The following is an 18,357-nucleotide window of genomic DNA, read 5'->3' as shown; positions in this document are numbered from 1 at the left end:
CCGGTGCCTAGAGCCGAGGCGAAGGCTGGGTCTTCAGGGGAGTGGATCTGAGCTGGTCCTGCTCAGCCTGGCAAACACAGCCTTAATGAAAATGCTTCTTGAAATGCATCTGGGCTTCTGGGACTAGAATAGAGGAGAAGCCCCTTGGGTCCCCAGCTCCAGGAAGAAAGTGAGATGCAGATAAAGGAGAACGGGTCAGAGAAGACCGTCCTTAGCCTTTACGGTGACTAGGTAAGTTAGGAAAAGGCACCCCCCACGTGCTCGAGACACTTTATTTCTACCTGTCAGGAAACTGTCATAACACATAAACCTTTGATGTCCTCAATGTGCCTTCGGGCAGCGCACAACTCACACTGGGAACCCAGCAGCCCTGACGCTGGTGCTCCAAAGCGGCTCCTGGCTGGCTGGCTCTGAGTGCCTGCTGCCCCGAGTTGTCCAGGGGAAAGAGGAGACACAGAGTGGTCCCAACCTCGGGTCTATAATGAGCTTGGGGTCCCAACACAGGGACCAGGGGGAAGGGGCAGAGCAGCAGGCCAGCTTCAGGTCCAGCTGCGTGACAAGCCCAGGAGGGGTTGGGGGTGGGCGGTGGGGGTCCTCTGGCACTCACGTTGAGGGCACCCAGGATGCTGAGCGTGGGCCCAATGCCCAGGTAGTAGATGGAGCGCAGGATGAGCGCCACGATGAGGGGGCGGATGCTATAGCGCTTGGTGAACAGGGCCGCGATGGAGAAGCAGATGAGGATCCAGAACAGCAGCGAGATGAGGGGGGAGCCCAGCACACCTGGGGGCCAGGGAGCAGGGATAGGGCGGCTTGCTCAAGCCCACCCACCCAACAGACCCCGAGAAGCTACCCCTTTCTGGGAGCCTTCCCTGTAAGTTCCTGCTCACCTGGCTGTAGGGCCCTGCCCATCACACCTGCATCTGGAGACCTAAGGTAGGAGGTCCTCTCCATCTGCTGCTACCGTAACTGGTCTCTGCCTTGTATGTGTGTGTGCTGTCTCCAGAGGTCAAGGACCCTATCCATCCCCGTGATGAGGTGCAGAACCCAGAGGCCAGTGAAGGGGGTGCTTCTCCCCACTCTGCATCCAGTCCCCTCAGAGCCTGGCCAGCTCACATCAGAGGAGGGAGCATGGAAGGCTCAGGGCCGCCACCTGCCAGCCCTGCGTCCTCACCTGTGGATGCGCCCTCCACGTAGGGGTAGAAGAAGGCGATGATGATGTTGATAAAAACCGCCAGGTTGAAGGAGATGCTTCCCCACAGGGTCATGCGGCGGGAGAACCAGTAGATGAGTGGCATGCCTGGGGGAGGAGGTGGCGGGGCCAGGGTAAGGCCTGATTAACACCACCTGATTAACCTGATGAACCCGATTAACACCCTGATTAACACCACCTGCCCACCCCATACCAGGCCGCAGAGCCTGCACAAGCTCCAGGCCCCACTTCAGGAGGAAAACGTGATCAGAGCCCTCCTTGGGGCAGGGGTGGGACCCCCACCAGTAGGCGAGGGAGGCATCAGGGGCATCAGCGAGCAGCTCCAGCCCCCACCCCCGCCCTCCTGCCGGCCCGCGGGGTCCTCACTGCGGAGCTTGCGCTGCCACTCCATCTCGTTGTGCAGGAAGGAGGACTGGTCGAAGAAGTCGCTCACTTTGCTGCCCTGCTCGTCCTGCTCGGTGGTGGTGAAGAGCCGGTGCTTGGTCTCCTCCGTCAGGAACTGGCAGATGCCGGGCACCGGGAACACGATCTGCTCCATGCTGCGGTCCTGCCGCACGATCTGGACGCACACGGGCACCTGGTCACATCTGAGCCGTGGCCCCCGAGGCCCCAGCCCTCACTCGCGGCCCCCAGCTGTTCTTGGGTCCCACCTCTATCTGAGACGTGTGGTTCTCATAGTAGGCCAGGGGGTCCTCCTCCTCCTCCTGTGCCGGTGCTGAGGACTTGAGCATCTGCGACAGCTGCTTGTTGTTGAGGCTGAGCTGGGGGCGGGGGGGATGCCGAGGTCAGGCCCGCCCCCACCTCCATGCTGGGGCCCAGCTCTGAACTACACCCCACTGAGTGACCCCCAGCTAGACCAGACCCAGCCCCAAAGTGGGAGACAATCCTATAGGACAGTCAGCACCCTCCACAGTCCTGCCCAGGTGCACCCCTAGGTCCTGCTCCAGGCTTCCAGACACCCCAGACCCACACCGCAGCCTTGCTCCCACTCCTCTGCTCCGGTTACATCCCTGGTCACCAGGCCGGCTCCCACCGGTCCTCAGCCCCGCCCCCCAATTCTGAGCTCGCTCTTTGCTCAGGTTCAAGCCAAGGCCTTGGGCCACAGGTCTGCCCTAAGTTCCTGGCCCGGCCCCCAGCCTCATCCCAGATTCCAGCCAGGATCTGAGGTCTCAGCTCTGCCCTCAGCCCCGCCCCCGAGTCATAGCCATGTCCTCCAACTCCTAGCCGCACCCCCAATACCATCCCATCCAATCTCCCGCCCAGCCCCGCCCCACGCCCAGCCCCATCCTCTGGGCCCCCACCATGGAAGAGATGCCCTCGGCCTCCTCCTCTTGGATGCGCTTCACGGGCTTCAGCAGGTGTTGCAGCTGCTTGTTGTGCCTGGAGAGCTGAGTGAGATGGCAGCGCAGAGTCACTGGGTCGGGGTCGCCGGTGGGGGCGTGGCCGCTAGGGCGGGGCCGTGGGGTGGGGCCGGTACCTGCAGCGCCAGGATGTAGATGTTGTGGCCCACTTCACGTGGGCTCACGTCCGAGTTCTCACGCTCCTCCTCCTGCAGGTAGGCCTTCTTGATGACGTCCACCTGCCGGGGCAGGGGCTGCTGAATGCCCTCTTCCTGGGGCGTAGGGCGGGCTGGGCTCTGATCCCCAGCCCCGCACATCCCATCTGGTCCGCCTCCCCACCTGACCGCCAGCCCAGCCTCACCAGCTCCTGGGGCCGCAGGCTGATGAGGATGCGCTCGGCGTTTTCACTGTCGTGCCGGCTCTCCATCAGAGCCAGGAGCAGCTTGGAGGCGTTGTCCTGGGGGAGAGGAGGCAGGGACAGGCCACAGTCTGAGGCCCCCCGCCACCCCCTCCACTGACTACTCCGTAACAGCCTCTCTTGGCCCGTAAGTCCCGTGGTCTTCTTGCTCCCCACTTACCCCCAGGGCTTGCAGTGAGCAGGGTGCTGCGTATCCAGTCCACCCACAGGCCACCTTCCCCCACCCTGTGCGCCCCCCAGACAGCAGACACGGACACAGGAGGCCCTCGGATAAACCCAGAACGTGTCTGCTTCTAGAGCAAGTGTACATCCAACACGTTTGCTCACACAAGCACTTGTGTGTACAAACATGCACACATCACACACCTGCACGTCACCCATGATTGCACACGTGATGCCCACACCGCACACACACACACAATGCTAACATCACACACACCAGCATGTACACTCAACACACGCATCACATGCACACCCACGCATGCTCACGTGGGCTGCCACGGGCCCCACCTTGAGTTGCAGCACCAGGTCCATACGGTACTTGCACAGGGGACTGATGTCATTGAGAATCAGCGCGGTGATGATGTCTATGCCATTGGACTCGTGCGTCACGATGCAGGTCTGGCGGGAGGCAGGGGTGGGGGGTGACACGGGGCCTGGGCCCCCTCAGAATCGTGGCAGCTCCAGGGGCCTCGGTCTGTCTCCTGCCCGGCCTGCTCCATCCTCCCCCATGTCCACGCTGCCATGCGCCGCTCCGACAGCTCACCTGGTTCTCGTGGCAGGGGCCCTGGCAATACTCGGTGAGGGTCTCCAGGGTCTGGATGACGAGGCCCACGTTGTCCTCGTTGATGTAGAGCCCCAGCAACCCAAGACCGCCCGTGGTGCTGCCGCACATGATGTCCAGGAACTGCAGAGTCTCGCACACCAGGTTGTAGTTGGTCTTGTTGTTCTGGCAGCGCAGGAAGTTCTGAAGAGCACAGGAGGGGGGGGCGTGGCACCGCTGCAGCAGGGAGGGAGGGGCCCGCCTGGGGACCAGGATGCTGCAGGCTGCAGGGGTGGGGGCCTTGCTGGCCTCAGAGCAGTGGTGCCCAGGCCGGATGCAGGGCACGGAGTATGGGCGGGGTCGGGAGGTGGGGCAGGCCCGGGGAGGCGGGGCAGGTGTCGGGAGGCAGGGCCGGGAACGGGGAGGCGGGGTCAGGTGGGGCAGGGCCTCACCTGCAGGTCCCGGTTGTGGTTCTCGCACAGCAGCTGCAGAAAGCGCAGGATGGGCTGCATGATGAGCACGGACGTGCCCATCTCGTTGCTCTGCACGCGCTCGCCCACCTCGTGCCCCTGGCGCAGGCTGGGGCCCAGCGAATAGCGGGATGAGGAGCTGGGCATCCAGAAGGAGGCCACGCGGCCTGCAGGGTGAGGCCTGGTTAGGCTGGGGCTGCTGGGAGCAGCCAGACCCTGACCCTCACCCTCCGTTCCCACCCTCAGTCCCCAGCCTGCCCACCTTGCCTTGTGCCCACGTCCTCATCCCTGGGGCCCGTGACCCCACTCATCCTGCACCCTCTGAGCCTGACCTTTGGCAGTGGGGTCTGCTGGCTCCCGGCCCTCGCGCGGCTGGCTGCCCAGGTCGCTCATGTTGACGGCCACCGTGGACTTGGTCTCCTGCTGGGCCCGCTTCATGCGGTCGTGCAGGACCTTGAAGAAGCGCTCTGACTTCTTGTCGCTCGTCATCAGGTTGTAGAAGGATTTCTGCAGGTGGACAGTGAGACAGGGGGCAGCCTCAGCACCAGGTCTGGCTCTAAGCAGCCCTCGGCAAGACCCGGGGGGCTCCATCCTGTGCTGCAGGGACAAGGTGGCGGAGACAGAGACGCCCCTGTGCCCTGCACCTAAGGCTGGGGTGGGGGGCAGTCAGGACCAGCAGAGGTGGAGGAGGAAGGGCCAGTGACGGTGATGCTGGAGGCCTGCAGTAGCTTCCTACCCACCTGCATCTGCCCTTGACCTTCCGTCAGTTCCCCACACAGCAGCTAGAGGGGTCTCTCTGAAGTCTAAGTCACGTCCCTCCTCTGCTCAAAACCCTGAATCTTCCCCAGGGGCAGGCCTGGGCCCACAGTGCCCACGAGGCCACGTGATGACCTGCCACCTCCCTGACCCCAGCTTCTACCACTCACCCCTCCTCCACCCCCTCCAGCCACATCAGCCACTTCCCCTTCACGGCCTTCTGCTGCCAGCTCTGCCCCCTGCGCCCTGTCCCACCTTTCCACGTGCTCACTTCCGGGTCCTCATTCAAACGGTCCCCTCTCAGGGGCCTTCCCCATCACTCCTTCTAAGATACCCCTGGCCCAGAACTCCTGAAGCCCCCTGCCTGAATTATCACCATCCAGCATGCTCTCCGTATTACGTAGGGATTGCAGTTAGGGACGGTTGTCCCCACTAGGATACGAGTACCAAGAGAACATGGGTTTTGTCTCTTTCCTTCACTGCTGAATCCTTAGCGCCTAGAACACTGCCAGGCACATAGAAGGCACTCACTAAATGCAGACTTACGGGAAGAATGAATGAATGAATAAATAAATGAATGGAGATAAAATAATCAGAGAGGGCTTTTGGAGACAGTAGGCCTTTACTTGGACACCAAAGGCTGAGGATGTGGAAGAGGAGGGAAGGAGACCTGAGCAGAGGCTGAGAGGCAAGAATGGTGGACTAATAGGGGGCGGGATGATGGGCGACAGGCCCAGGCCCGGCTGGAGCAGGGCGGGGGTGCGGGATAGAAAAGGGCCACGTGACACGGGGGCAGATACGGGAGGCAGAGCCTCCCACGAGTAGCCGGACTCGCACTGGCCGCCGGCACCCAGCCCCGCAGCCCCACCCCCGTGGCCTGGGGACTGGCACACTGTCCCCCTCCTGAGCAGGGGGCACCACCCAAGGAGGTCAGCCCCCCGCAGCCCCGCCCCCCTCCACACCTGGATCTCGGTATTGCCACCATCCAGCAGGCGGATGGCCAGGCCAATGCTCTCCTGGAAGATCTTCTCGTTCTTGGTGCTGGTGATGAGGTCACACACCAGCTTGGTGGCCCCCTCCTTGTCCAGCCGGCACTGGGTGGCTGCGATCGCTGACCAGTCTTGATCCAGGCCTGGAGTGGGCAAACTCGCTTAAGGGGGAGCAGGTGGAGGGAGGGGAAGGAAGGGCCCAGAGCGGATGGGCCTCCCGGAGGCAAAGCAGGGGAGACGCGGTACTGACCGGTGCCCATGGGGTCTGGAAGGTCCCCCCGCGAGCTGGACTTCCGGTTCTGGAGGTAGTTTTGCAGCAGCATTTTGCGCAGCTGGTTGCCCTGCAGGGAAGGGAGCAAGGCCTACAGTGGCCCATTTCACCCTCTACCCCCCCAGCCCAGCGGTCCTCGTCCTGAGCCCCTGGACCTCGTGGCCAAGCCCGCCCGGCATCCAGCCCACCTGGGCACTCACCCGGTCCCCGTACTTGGTCTTCTTAAGCAGCATTTGCTGCAGCGTCCTCAGCACCTTGACGCACAGCTTCTCCTCCGACTCCATGAGGTCCTTGGTGTGCTGGATCAGCCTGGCCGGCGGGGAAGGAGGGCACACTTGGGGCGGCCCCCTCCCCCCTCCAGCTGCTGTCCCTGACCACGGCCCTCTGACCCCATGGGCTTTCCCCGTCCTGGGCCGCTGTGCCCCTGCCGCCCCCATGCCCCGGTCCCGCATCCCACTCACTTGGACAGGAAGCCTCCACTCTCACAGCGCTGGTGGGCCTCACTGCCCTCCAGGAAGAGCAACTCGGGCCAGTGCAGGACGTCCACCAGTACGGACAGCTCGGCCTGCACTAGGGGCTTCAGCCGCTCCTCCAGGGCCGTGATGATGTCCTGGGGTGGGTGGCGTGGGGAGGGCAGGGTCACCGCTGGGCGAGGTGCAGGCCACCCAGGCCCAAGGGATGACCAGGGCGTGACTGCCGTTCCCCCCACCCCAACGCCAAAGCGCCCCACGGATTGGCCTGTGCCTGCCTGAGGGGCCCTGGGCCCACGGAGCCACCCCGGACAGAGCGTGATGTCTGTCTGCTCAGAGCCCCTGGGCATACCCTGGCTTTCCTCCCAGCCCCTTCTCTAGCTCTGTGTGACCTTGGGCAAACCCTTTGCCCCCTCTGGGCCTCGATTTTCTGCCACATGGGGATAGTAACTCACAACACCCTCTCTAGAGGCCAATGAGACAGTGGACAGAGTGTGTTCTCTAAACACGAAGGTGCTGTTGGGAGCGAGGGGTGTACCGGCCCCCTTCACGAGCACCAACCCTGGAATGGTGCCCCTCAGTCCCCTGCCCCTAGCAGCCCCCAGGAGTGGACGAGCTGACCAGCCCCTTCCCGGGGAGCGTGGGCAGCACAGGGAGGGACACTCCCCAGCCCCATGCCCACCTGCAGCTTCTCAATGATGTTCTTGTAGTCCCACTGGTTGGGGGTGGGCGTGACGCGGGGGAAGGCCCGCGGGGCCGTCTTGTAGTTGGAGACGTTCCACTGGGCGGCAACTGCACAGCTGGCACCACTGCTGAGCAGCGAGCTGATGTGGGCATCCAGGTCCATGGGCAGCGAGATGGCCCGGCCCTTGGCTGAGGGGAGAGGGGACGGGGCGCTGGTGGGGGGTGAGAGCTCAGCCAGAGGGGCCAGGCTCAGGGGCTGTCACACTGGGGGACAGGGCCTGGGGTGCAGGGGCCCCCACCCTGGCCCCCACTTGAACTGAGGTGCCCTCTTCCCTTTTTAGGGTAAAAAGAGGGAATTTTTGCCTCTTCGTTTCCACCCTGGCTCCACTCTGACCCCTCCCCCCTCCACTCTCCCGCCTCCCCTCTCCCCTTCCCTAACTCTCCCTAACAATCTACAGCCTCCCTCCTGCCTGAGACCATTTGTAAGCCCAAGAAACTCTGCTCGGGGGGGATGTCACCCAGCACTCTCCTCCGGGGAACTGACTCAGAGGAGAAAACAGCCTTTCTCAATTGCCAAGACGCCACTTAGACACCAAGAAGGACTTACTGAGCATCACCTAGGAGCAGCTGACGGGCGAGCTTCGGGATAAGGTGTTTCCTGTGAGGGCGGGCATCCCCGGGGAGGAGAGAGAAGGGGAGGGGAGGGGCTGGCCAGCGCCCCGGCACACTCACCCACCATGGCGAGGGTCCGGATGCAGGCCTCCACGGAACCCTTGTGCTGCTGCTGCAGCCACGGACACTCAAGCAGCCGTGTGGTGGACTGCAGCAGCTGCACCACGATCGTCTGGTGTGTCTGCAAGAGGCAACGCGACTGCTACAGCCCGGCCCACATTCCACCCTGGGCGGCCCCAGGCCGGTGACCAGAGCCTACTGAGTCTGGGTGTGGGCGGAGGGATAAGGCCTCCAATAGCTACCACGGGCTTTTGTGCCAGTTGGAAAAAGGCACCCCCTTTCCTCTCAGCAGTGCACAACCTGTGCAACTATACATGGCAGCCCTGTGAGAACTCCCCGAGGTCCAGGCCTGGGGCTTATAACCCTATTGCTGACCCTTTTCTTCCTTTAAAAAAATTTCAAATAAATTAGTATTGTGGAAAGGGGATATATTTACATGGTACAAAAACCAAAAGGTTATAAGAAAGAATACTTCAAGGAGTCTTGGGACTTCCCTGGTGGTCCAGTGGTAAAGAATCTGCCTTACAATGCAGGGGACACGGGTTCGATCCCTGGTCAGGGAACTAAAATCCCACGTGCTTCAGGACAACTAAGCCCGCGTGCCACAACTACTGAGCTCGTGTGCCTCAACCAGAGAGACTGCGTGCCACAAATTACAGAGGCCACGTGCTCTGGAACCTGCACGCCACAACTAGAGAAGGGAAAACCTGCATGCCACAACTAGAGAGAAGGCTACGCGCCACCACGAAAAATCCCACACGCCTCAAAGAAGATCCCGGGTGCTGCAACTAAGACCCAACACAGCCAAAAAATAAATAAATAAATAAAATCTTTTAAGAAAGAAAGAAGTCTTGACCCCGTCACCCCCATTCTCCCATGCTCTACCCTGTGGCTAATGAGAGGTGGGGAAAGCTGATACACATCACCAGAGTCCCAAAGGGGTCCCAGGGCCCAAACACATATGTGTCAAAACAAGCCCATCCTGGCTGGGAGGGTGGGACCCAGTATTTTTTCGCTCAGAAGCACTATCCCCGCTCCACCCTCAGTCCCTCTACCTATAGGCAGCCCTTTGACTGGTTTCTTGTGTGTCCTTCCAGTGTTTCTTTATGAATTAGGTGGTGTAGCAGGGTCCTTCCTCAAGGGAACATGGGTCTCTTCCTTTCAAGGGGCTCTGGGCTGTGACCTTGCTCGAGTCTGGGAATTTGGGGATTGAGGGGCTGTGACTCTCAGGGATTCAAGTCCAACACCTGTTCACAGCCTAGAGCTCTTCTGCCTCTACGGATAAGAAAGGCTTTAAGAAGACTGTCTACCTCTTTCAGTTCTAGGGACACCACGACCAACTAGCCAACACTGATGATTCTGTGCATCAGATTCTCCTGCTTCGGCTCTGCCATCCTCTGCAGTAATCGTCACACTTTGTCTTCAGTGCATAAGGGCTGCCAGGTGTCCCCGGCCACCCTGGGACCCATCGTACCAAGTGAATTTAGGAATTCCTGTTCTATGGTAATTTCCACTGTAATTCCCGACCCACTGAAACTGTGAGATAATAAACGTTTGTGGTTTTAAACTGCTATATTTGGGGATAATTTGCTACATAGCATTGATAACTAATACACGTTTATATTCTTCTGTTGTATCTTTATAAGCTACAAGCAAATATGAATATATATATTCTGACTCCCGCCACCCCCGCCCGCACAGAAGCCGCCAGCAGCTGGAGCTCACCTGCAGGGAGGTGCTGTTCTCAGAGAACGGGGAGCTGAAGAAGGCGTTGATGGTGTCCAGCACGACGGTCAGCACATACTTCTCCAGGGTGGGGTCAGACAGGCGCTTCTCACGCTTACTGCAGACCTGGGATAGGAGAGACTGATGCCTGGGGGCCCCTCCACTCCCACCCCCTGGAAGGCCGCTGCCCCCCCCCGCCATGGTCTGCCTGCCCGCCCACACCCCGACAGGCACGGACCCGAGCCATGTCCAGGGTGAAGTTCTCAAAGAGTGTCCAGATGTGGTTGCTGGTATAGATCTCCTTCATCTCCACCTCCGTGTCCACGTAGCAGTGGTTCACAAAGTTCACGTAGGCCATTTTCACCTGGGCAGGCGGGGCCGGGAGGTCAGGGCACGAGCCGGGTCTCCCTCTCTGCGCTTCCCTGATTCCTCCCGACCCTCCCCTTGCTTCTCTGCCCGAGTCCCCATCACCTCCCCACCTCCCAAGCCCTGTCCACTTCCCCCACTTTCCCTCCCTCCCTCCCCCTGCCCCACCCAGCAGGGCTGAGGGGCTGGCTCCCCACCCCCGCACCCTCCCCCAGCCCCCGGGATCCCCATGTGCACAAAGGCCCCACCTCGGTGATGCAGTCCTCGTGCGTCACCACAGACACCACATCCTCCAGGGGCAGCAGGGACGTGCACTTGATCTCGGTGTACACGTTCTTGCCCTCGGCGCAGGCGGCCAGCAGGTCCACCAGGGAAATGTGGTACATGAGGGGGCTGTGGTCCTCCACGCCGTCCCGGGCAGTCTTCATCATGTCCAGCAGGTGGGCCAGCGAGGCCTTGTCATTGTAGAACACGACCACGTCGTCACCTGCGTTGGTCAGCTGTGGGTGGGAAGGGGGCACATCAGACCCCCTCAGTCCAGCAGGCTCGGGGCCCCAGCCCTCTCCTGTGCTTCCCAGGGGGAGACTGGGACTCTGGGACTCTGACTCCAGCCCTCACCCGACACTCAGGAAAACCCTCCCCTGCTTGAGTTTTTGGGGTTCCCTGGCCCTTGGGGCCCCAGGCTGATGTCTCAGGCCCTCTGCTGTTAGCTAGGACACCGAACCCCAGACTCAGGAAGTCCCCCCTCCTCTAAGGAAAAAAATCCCACTTGGGCTTGTCTCAGAGGCGCCTCCTCCAGGAAGTCCTTTGTAATCCCACCCTCTCTCTCCACTGTGCTCCCATAGCTGTAATTTAAACCCTTGAGGAGCATACACTGCATCCCTCTGGTGTCGGCGATTAGGTTAGTCACGGTAATATAATAATAGCAATTAATAATTAACACTGCACAGCACTTCCAGACACGACGTCTCATTGATAAGTCCCTCGTTTCACTTGAGTGTTTGCTCCTTTCTCTCCCTGCTCCTCCCCACCCTGTGAGATGCTCCAGAGCAGAGAACATGTCTGTTCCAGATTCAGATTCAGCCCTTCACCCCTTCACTTGTTCACTGAGTACCTACTATGTGCCAGACCCTGGGGCCCTAGCAATGAGCACAAAAGCTGTGATCCCTGTCCCCCCGGGCACACTGCCCTCGGAGCTTTCATTTGACTGATTTCCTCCAGGGCTACATGGTCCTTGGTACATAGCAGGCGCCTCATGATTTGTAGATAGACGACAATAAATGATAAATGAAGAAATGAGTGTTTGAGTTCTCTCAGGCCCGTTATCTGAGTTCTACAAGGCGCCTAATTTCTCCTGGGCCTTGCTTGAGTCCTGTTAGGCCGCAGCCCAAGTTCTGCTAGACCAGCCTCTGTATCCTCAGTTCTCCCCCAAGTCCCCTCCACAGCCCAGCACCCCAGGGCCCCTCTATGACCCACTGTCTGACTCCAAGTCTGGGTCCCGCCTGCCCGCTGCCCGAGTTCCCCAAGCACCCCTCGGCCGCCCTCACCTCGGTCATGATCATGTCCTGGCACTTCTTGACGTACTTGCCCTCGGCCTTGATGACGGTGTGCAGGAAGTCCAGGTACTGCACATGGCGCCCGTGGGTGGCCAGCAGGTGCACGAAGTGCTGCAACACGGGCTCGCCGATCTCGGAGCACAGCTGATAGTTGTTCAGGAAGATGTGCTGCATGGTCTCCGCCTCCAGCAGCTGCAGGCGGGCAGGGCGTCCATCAGAGAGGGGGATCGCGCAGCCCCGCCCTGCCCCGGAGCCCCGCGCCCCGTGCCCTCACCCCTGGCGTGAGGAAGAGGTGCAGGTGCTTGTGCAGCAGGGCCTGGTTGCCGGTGTTCCCAGCACAGAACTTCTGCAGGAACTGGTGTGTGTAGCGCAAGATCTCCATCATCTTGGCATCGCCCTGGACGCAGACAGGAGGGGAGAGGGTGCTGGGGCCACCACAGGGTGAAGGCCAGGCCGGGTCTGGGGCCAGAGCGCAGACGGGTGTGGGGGTGGGTCAGGGCTCAGGATTGGGACCCCAAGGTGGCCAGGTTCAAGGTGGGTCAGGATATGGAAATGTGTGAGGGACTGCGGGTCAGAGGCTGGGATGAGGCCGGAGTCGGGGAGCAAGGCTAACGGGTCAGGGTCAGGTGAACACTGAGGGGGTGTCAGGGTCAAGAGTGGGTTGAAGCTGGAGAAATATCAAGATCAAGATCAGTCAAGGGGAGGGGTCCATGGTTGAGATGAGGCTATGTCTGGAGGTAGGGGCCAGGGTGGGCTTGGGGACAGTCAGGGTGAGGCTAGGGTATAGAACCAAAGTCATGGGCCAAGGAGAGACTGGAGTCAAATTAGGGTTAACATAGGTCAGGGTAAGGAAGTTGAGGGTCAAAGATTAAAATGATGTTGAGAGCATAAGGATTAGACCAGAGAGGGAAACAGAAGCTGGGGTCAGAGTCAAGAATCAGGGTGAGACTGGAGTCAGTTCAAGGTCAAAGTGGATTAGGATGAGGGGTGGAAGGTCAAAGGTCAAGATGACACTAAGATTGGATTCAGGGGTCAAGGTATGTGGGGCAGGCCAAGGTAAAAGGTCAGGGAGAGGCCGGGTTAGGTCAGCATCAGGGGTTAGTGTGTGGCTTGGGTTGGGTCAGGGTTCAGGGTGAAGCTGCCCTGGGGAGTCAGAGGTCAGAAGTCGGGTGTCACCTTGTCATAGGGGATCTGCAGCAGGTCCAGCATGACCTTGTGGGCATCCATGTTCTTGAGCAGCCGCTGCTGTTTCTTCCTCATCTGCTCCCCGACGCCACACATCTTGTTCAGCCGCTCCAGGATCTGGGGGAGGGGAGGGTGAGCCCAGGACCCCTTCCCACTTCCTCAAGCTTCCCTTCTGCCCGACCCACCCCTCAGCCGACCACAGCCAAGCCCCAGCTCACACCAGGGACAGGAAGAGGGAAGGAGGCCACGGCCGCTGAATCAGATCCCTGCAGCAAGGCAGGAAAGAACTAAAAGCCCGATTCCACCCATCAAAGCCAACAGAACAACATGACTGTGAAATGGAATTTCATTAAGTTCCTTCAGCTTTAAAATAATTCCATCTGGACCTTGGCAGAGTCGTTTTCAACACTCAAGGAAAGCTGGAGGATATCTTCCAAGGCGGCGGGGAGTGGAGGCGGCAGAGGCCGGCCCGCAGACCCACGCCCGAGGACCCGGCCACTCACGCCCTTGACGATCTGGTAGTTCTCACTGCTCTTCTCCCCAGGCGGGTGCAGAAAGCCCTCCTCGTCCGTGGGCCGCTGGGGGCACAGGGAGCGGGGTCAGCCAGGCCCAGCCCTCGCGGGGGCCCTGCCCCCACTCCCGCACCCCGCGCACCTCCTTCTTGTCTTTGGCGGCGCCTGCCTCCACCTCCTCGCCCTTGCTGCTGCCCTTCTTGTCCACCCACAGCTCCGACTTCTCCACCATGGTCCGCAGCCGGTCCAGCTCCGACTTGATCACCTTGTAGTTCTCCACGTCCTGGGCTGAGATCAGCAGCTGCACCTGAAGGTCAAGGACAGGCGTGCCTGGTGAGAGAGCACCCCCAGGTCCACTGCCTCATAGAGACTCCCGGCGCTGCACTATCCCGGCCTCTCTGCTCCTGGCATCTCCACTCTACAACTGCTCCTCTCCACTGAGCCAGATCCTACTCAGAGTTTATGGCTCTGTTCTAAGTCCACTGCTTCCAGGAAGCCTTCCCTGATGGCCACAGACTTCCCTGCACCCCCGGTCATGAGCTGCGTCATCATCTGGCTTCAGTTATTCACTGACTCGTGTCACGTGCTGCTGTGGCCTGTTAGTTGTTCACGCAAAACCTGAACAGGGCAGGGCAAGGCATACTGACATCACTGAATGCTGGGAACTGAACCCTGACTCCGATCCCACCTTACCCGCTCTGGGTCAGTGGGTAAGGGAAGAAAGCTAAAGCCCCCTGGGCCTCAATTTCTCCCACCTGTAAAATAGGAATGAGAGTAGAAACCACGCTGTCGGGGCTGCTTGGAGAATTCCATGAATGCAAGCCCAGTGCTCAGTGCCTGATACACGGCGCTCACTCATTAAATACCACTCCCCTCTCACAGGGAGCAGTCGAGACCACACGACATCACAGTAACAAAGCCAGTCCCCTTGGTGAAGGCTGAATGCGCGCTAGGCATGATTCAAAGCACTTATTAGCAAAGGTGCACATGATAGAGTGTGCAATCTGTAAAGTGCTGTCCACCTCCTAAGACATGACAGGCCTGGAGCCAGGCTGAGAGGAGATTGAGGTGGCCAAGACGTAGCTCCCCTTTAAGGAGCTCGGCAAGGCCAAACACCCGAGGGAGGCATCTCGAGCTGCCCCCGGGCTGTGAGCTGCTCCGTCCTTGCATCCCCCGCTAGGGTCCAGTCTGTGGCCCGCCTGCTCGGTGCCCGCTGGCTCCCGAGAAGCCGCCTCAGGCCTTCCTCCTGCTCCCCAAGGGCCGGGCGCTCTGGCAGGGGAGCCAGCACCTGCTCGAAGGTGTGCATGGCCTCCTGGCGCTGGCTGAAGTGCTTGAAGAGCAGCTGCAGGGCCCCGGAGACCAAGGGCGCGTAGTTGTGCATGGTGAGGTGGATGAGCACGCGCAGGAGCATGCGGCCACCCTCATCGTCCACCTCCAGCATGCTGCTCGTCCTCCTGTCGGGGGGGGGGGGGGCGGGGAGGAGGGTGATGGGGGGCATGGTCGGCGCCTTCCTGGGGCCCAGGGGACAAACAGGCTCCCCGCCACCCATTAGGTAGCCATGGTGCCCCATGTCACGCTGGCTAAAAATATTGATGTTTCCTCCTCACTTTGCAAACAGCTGTCACCCTGAGCACCCCAGGGATCCCTGTGTCCCCTGAGGTCCCACACAACACCCCTCGATTAAGCAGCTGAGGCAGGGACTCTTCACAGGGGACCCACAGACACCCCCAAGGGATTCGTGGCTAGAGGCTGGGGCTGTAAACAGAGGTGGGGTGAAACCTCCATCTTTCTTTTCACCAACCTCTCACCAAAACGTAGCATTTCCTTCAGTGAGAAAAAATTAGCGGTATCTGTGACTTTGTCACCAATAAAAAATCACAGATGTTTTCCCATCACCTAAGAGTTGCTATAGAAATTGCAAAATATCGTTTACAGTCATCACGACTTCAAAGTAATGGTACTGATTACACCCCAGGCACAGATTGTTATTTAATGTGCTAATAGAGAGGCACACATATATAACTGTCACTTCAAATTTGTTTTCTCCAGTATTTTGATAACTGCATCTCAATGCCATTGGTTTCCTTTGTAATTTTGTGTGCACTATTTTATGAATTTAAAAACGCCATTCTGGGAATTCCCTGGTAGTCCAGTGGTTAGGACTCGGCGCTTTCACTGCCGTGGGCCCGGATTCAATCCCTGGTCGGAAAATTAGGATCCCGCACGGCGCAGCCAAAAATAAAAAAAAATAAAAAATAAAAACGCCATTCTGAGAAGGGAGCCAAAGCCTTCACCAGATGCCAAAGGAATGGCACAGAAATAGTTAAGATCCCCCAGCTCCTGGGGTGACCCTCCCCACCCTGCTCCAGCCCTTTGAAGAGTAGGCTGCCCTCCCCGCTGTGGGACACAGGGACATCCCTCCAGCTGCCTGCCCAAGTTCTGACACACAAAGGCACAGCTGCCCTGAGGGGAGGCAGGGCGATGACTAGGATGACAGTGGGGCCCAAGTGGTCCCGATATCACTGGGCCTGGGCAGGCAAGGGAGGGTCAGAGCGCAAAGCCAGGGCACCCCCGCCCCAGAGCCTGGTAAGGGTCTGCAGGAGGATTAACCGAGGGGGGAAGGGTCTCAAGCCTGTGTTGGCATCACCCACCCAACCCCATCCACAACCCCCAGCCTCAACCCTGGCCTCACCCCACTCCAAACATGGCCTCCGCCTGCTCCCCGATGCGGTCCAGGTTCATGTTGGCGGCTGTGGGGAGCAAGAGGGGGCAGATGAAGGCAAGTGGCTGGTCCATGTACAGGAAAGATGGGGAGCACTGGGGAGAGGGAGCAGGGAGACACTCAAACCACCCCCTTCCCCACACTGGCTGGTTGGCAGCCCCTCTGCCTGCCTCTTCTGGCGGCAGAGGTGGAACCAACCAGGGCAGGGACCAGAGCAGCCACCCTGCCCTGCCGGGGCGAGTAGAGTTCTGGGCTTGGGGTGCTGGTCTGGCTCAGCCTCTGACCAACTGTGGCCTTGGGCAAGTCCCTGCCCCCCTATGGGCCTCAGTTTCCCCATTTAGGAAATGGAGGGGATGACCCCTGCCCCGTGCCCTCATTGGGGCAATTAAACGAGACAATGGAGAGGAAAGGCTCTTGCAGACTGGGAAACGGGGGCAGGCCTGGGGAGCTGGCCCGAAGTGACCCCAGGCCGCAGCCCACTGCTGTGTACCCCTGGGCGAGTCACACAGCCTTGGCATGAAGTCAGGGTGAAGGGCGGGGTGGGGGCTCACTGGCAGAGTCGAAGGCCGGGGCTGTGCCATCAGCCCCGTTGTCCTGCATGGGAAACACCTCCACAAACTCCTTCTTGAAGACGGACAGCAGGTATGAGATGCGGTAATCCAGGCGGACGTTGAGGATGAACTGGAGAAGGAGGAGAGGATGGGGTGAGGACCGGTCTGAGGTCAGGAGGCCAGTCTCGCTCTAGGAAGAGTGAGGGGCCACCCCGAATGAGTTCCAGCACTCGGGAGGCTCAGCATGGATGCTCAGGACCCTATGGGACAACACAACCAACAACCTCAAGACTCCTCTCCCCAGGGAAGGCACGCTGGTGCAGCCACCGTGGAAAACAGTACGGAGGTTCCTCAGAAAACTAAAAATAGAGCTGCCATATGATCCAGCAATCCCACTCCTGGCATATTATCTGGACAAAAATATAATTCAAAAAGACACATGTACCCCTATGTTCATAGCAGTACTATTCACAACAGCCAAGACACGGAAACAACCTAAATGGCCATTGACAGAGGAATGGATAATGAAGATGTGGTACATATACACAATGGAATATAAGTCAGCCATTAAAAAGAACGAAATAATGCCATTTGCAGCAACATGGATGGACCTGGAGATTATCATACTAAGTGAAGTAAGTCAAACAGAGAAAGACAAACACCATACAATATTACTTATATGTGGAATCTAAAATACAACACAAATGAACCTACCTATGAAACAGAAGCACACTCACAGACACAGAGAACAGACTTGTGCTTGCCAAGGGAAAGGGGGGTGTGCGGGAGGGAAGGATTGGGAGTTTGGGATGAGCAGACATAAACTATTATACACAGGATGGATAAACAACAAGGTCCTACTGTTTAGCACAGGGAACTATATTCAATACCCTGTGAAAAACCATAATAGAAAAGAATATTTAAAAAGAATGTGTATATATGTATAACTGAATCACCTGCTGTACAGCAGGAATCTAACACAATGTTGTAAATCAACTATACTTCAATAAAAATAAATAAATAAATAAAGACTCCTCTTCCCAGGGAGATCCAGGGCGCCCTCTCCCCAGCTCCTGCCTCAGTGATGGTGGATGGTACCTCCTCTCAGAATGAGGCAGAGACCCCCCTCGCAGCCCACTCAGTCCCTCTTTCCCAGGCTGGACGCTGACAGGGATGGGAAGGCAGCTCCCCAGGTCCAAAGGCCGACTCTCGTCCTTCTATCCCGCTCTGCCAAACAGACTCTGGGGTTCCTGGGAGTAGGAGGGAACCAAGGACTATGGGGGAGCAGGAGAGGTCAGAGCGGGGTGGGGGGTGAGGACACAGGGTTTGCAGACACCCTTGACTGGCCTCTATCCTCTGTCCTCATGGGGCACAGAGCCTCTGGCCACACCCAGGACTCAGATCTGGAAGCCCCCAGCCCCCAGAATGAGTTAGAAGTCCCCTCTTCTGACTCCCCTAAACAGACCCTGCCCAGACTGGGTCCCCAGGGACATCACTGCATTACCCTTCCCATCCTCTGGTGGAAGCACAGCAAAAGCAAGGGTCCTTATCCCTTCTCAGGACCCTATAAAGCCCCTTCCCCAAGTGCTGCTGAGGAGTCTCAGACCCAGAAGACACCCAGAAGAAGGATGACTGTG

The 18,357-nt window shown here is 59.1% G+C and overlaps 1 protein-coding gene across 2 annotated transcripts in view; it reads right to left on the bottom strand.

Annotated features, from left to right (window-relative positions):
• Nucleotides 1–18,357, bottom strand: part of ITPR3 (inositol 1,4,5-trisphosphate receptor type 3) — a 65,812-nt gene that overhangs the window by 6,293 nt on the left and 41,162 nt on the right. The window contains exons 23-50 of one of the 2 annotated variants that reach the window (XM_068557217.1): nt 16,721–16,850; nt 16,140–16,197; nt 14,736–14,901; nt 13,590–13,754; nt 13,439–13,513; nt 12,927–13,052; nt 12,025–12,147; nt 11,742–11,942; nt 10,443–10,694; nt 10,067–10,192; nt 9,829–9,954; nt 8,104–8,224; nt 7,370–7,560; nt 6,679–6,827; nt 6,418–6,526; nt 6,197–6,308; nt 5,920–6,089; nt 4,534–4,708; nt 4,184–4,368; nt 3,735–3,935; nt 3,479–3,589; nt 2,912–3,007; nt 2,688–2,789; nt 2,512–2,598; nt 1,861–1,971; nt 1,577–1,769; nt 1,172–1,297; nt 608–780 (exon numbers count right to left, since the gene is read on the bottom strand). In XM_068557217.1, the coding sequence (XP_068413318.1) occupies nt 608–780; nt 1,172–1,297; nt 1,577–1,769; nt 1,861–1,971; nt 2,512–2,598; nt 2,688–2,789; nt 2,912–3,007; nt 3,479–3,589; nt 3,735–3,935; nt 4,184–4,368; nt 4,534–4,708; nt 5,920–6,089; nt 6,197–6,308; nt 6,418–6,526; nt 6,679–6,827; nt 7,370–7,560; nt 8,104–8,224; nt 9,829–9,954; nt 10,067–10,192; nt 10,443–10,694; nt 11,742–11,942; nt 12,025–12,147; nt 12,927–13,052; nt 13,439–13,513; nt 13,590–13,754; nt 14,736–14,901; nt 16,140–16,197; nt 16,721–16,850 (3,960 nt within the window). The remainder of the gene's footprint in view (nt 1–607; nt 781–1,171; nt 1,298–1,576; nt 1,770–1,860; nt 1,972–2,511; nt 2,599–2,687; nt 2,790–2,911; nt 3,008–3,478; nt 3,590–3,734; nt 3,936–4,183; nt 4,369–4,533; nt 4,709–5,919; nt 6,090–6,196; nt 6,309–6,417; nt 6,527–6,678; nt 6,828–7,369; nt 7,561–8,103; nt 8,225–9,828; nt 9,955–10,066; nt 10,193–10,442; nt 10,695–11,741; nt 11,943–12,024; nt 12,148–12,926; nt 13,053–13,438; nt 13,514–13,589; nt 13,755–14,735; nt 14,902–16,139; nt 16,198–16,720; nt 16,851–18,357) is intronic. The other variant, XM_068557218.1, reaches the window with a different exon arrangement.

The sequence above is a fragment of the Eschrichtius robustus genome, chromosome 12 (genome assembly GCF_028021215.1).
Source record: "Eschrichtius robustus isolate mEscRob2 chromosome 12, mEscRob2.pri, whole genome shotgun sequence".
Classification (NCBI taxonomy): domain Eukaryota; kingdom Metazoa; phylum Chordata; class Mammalia; order Artiodactyla; family Eschrichtiidae; genus Eschrichtius; species Eschrichtius robustus.
This window is presented reverse-complemented; position numbering and strand designations above follow the sequence as displayed.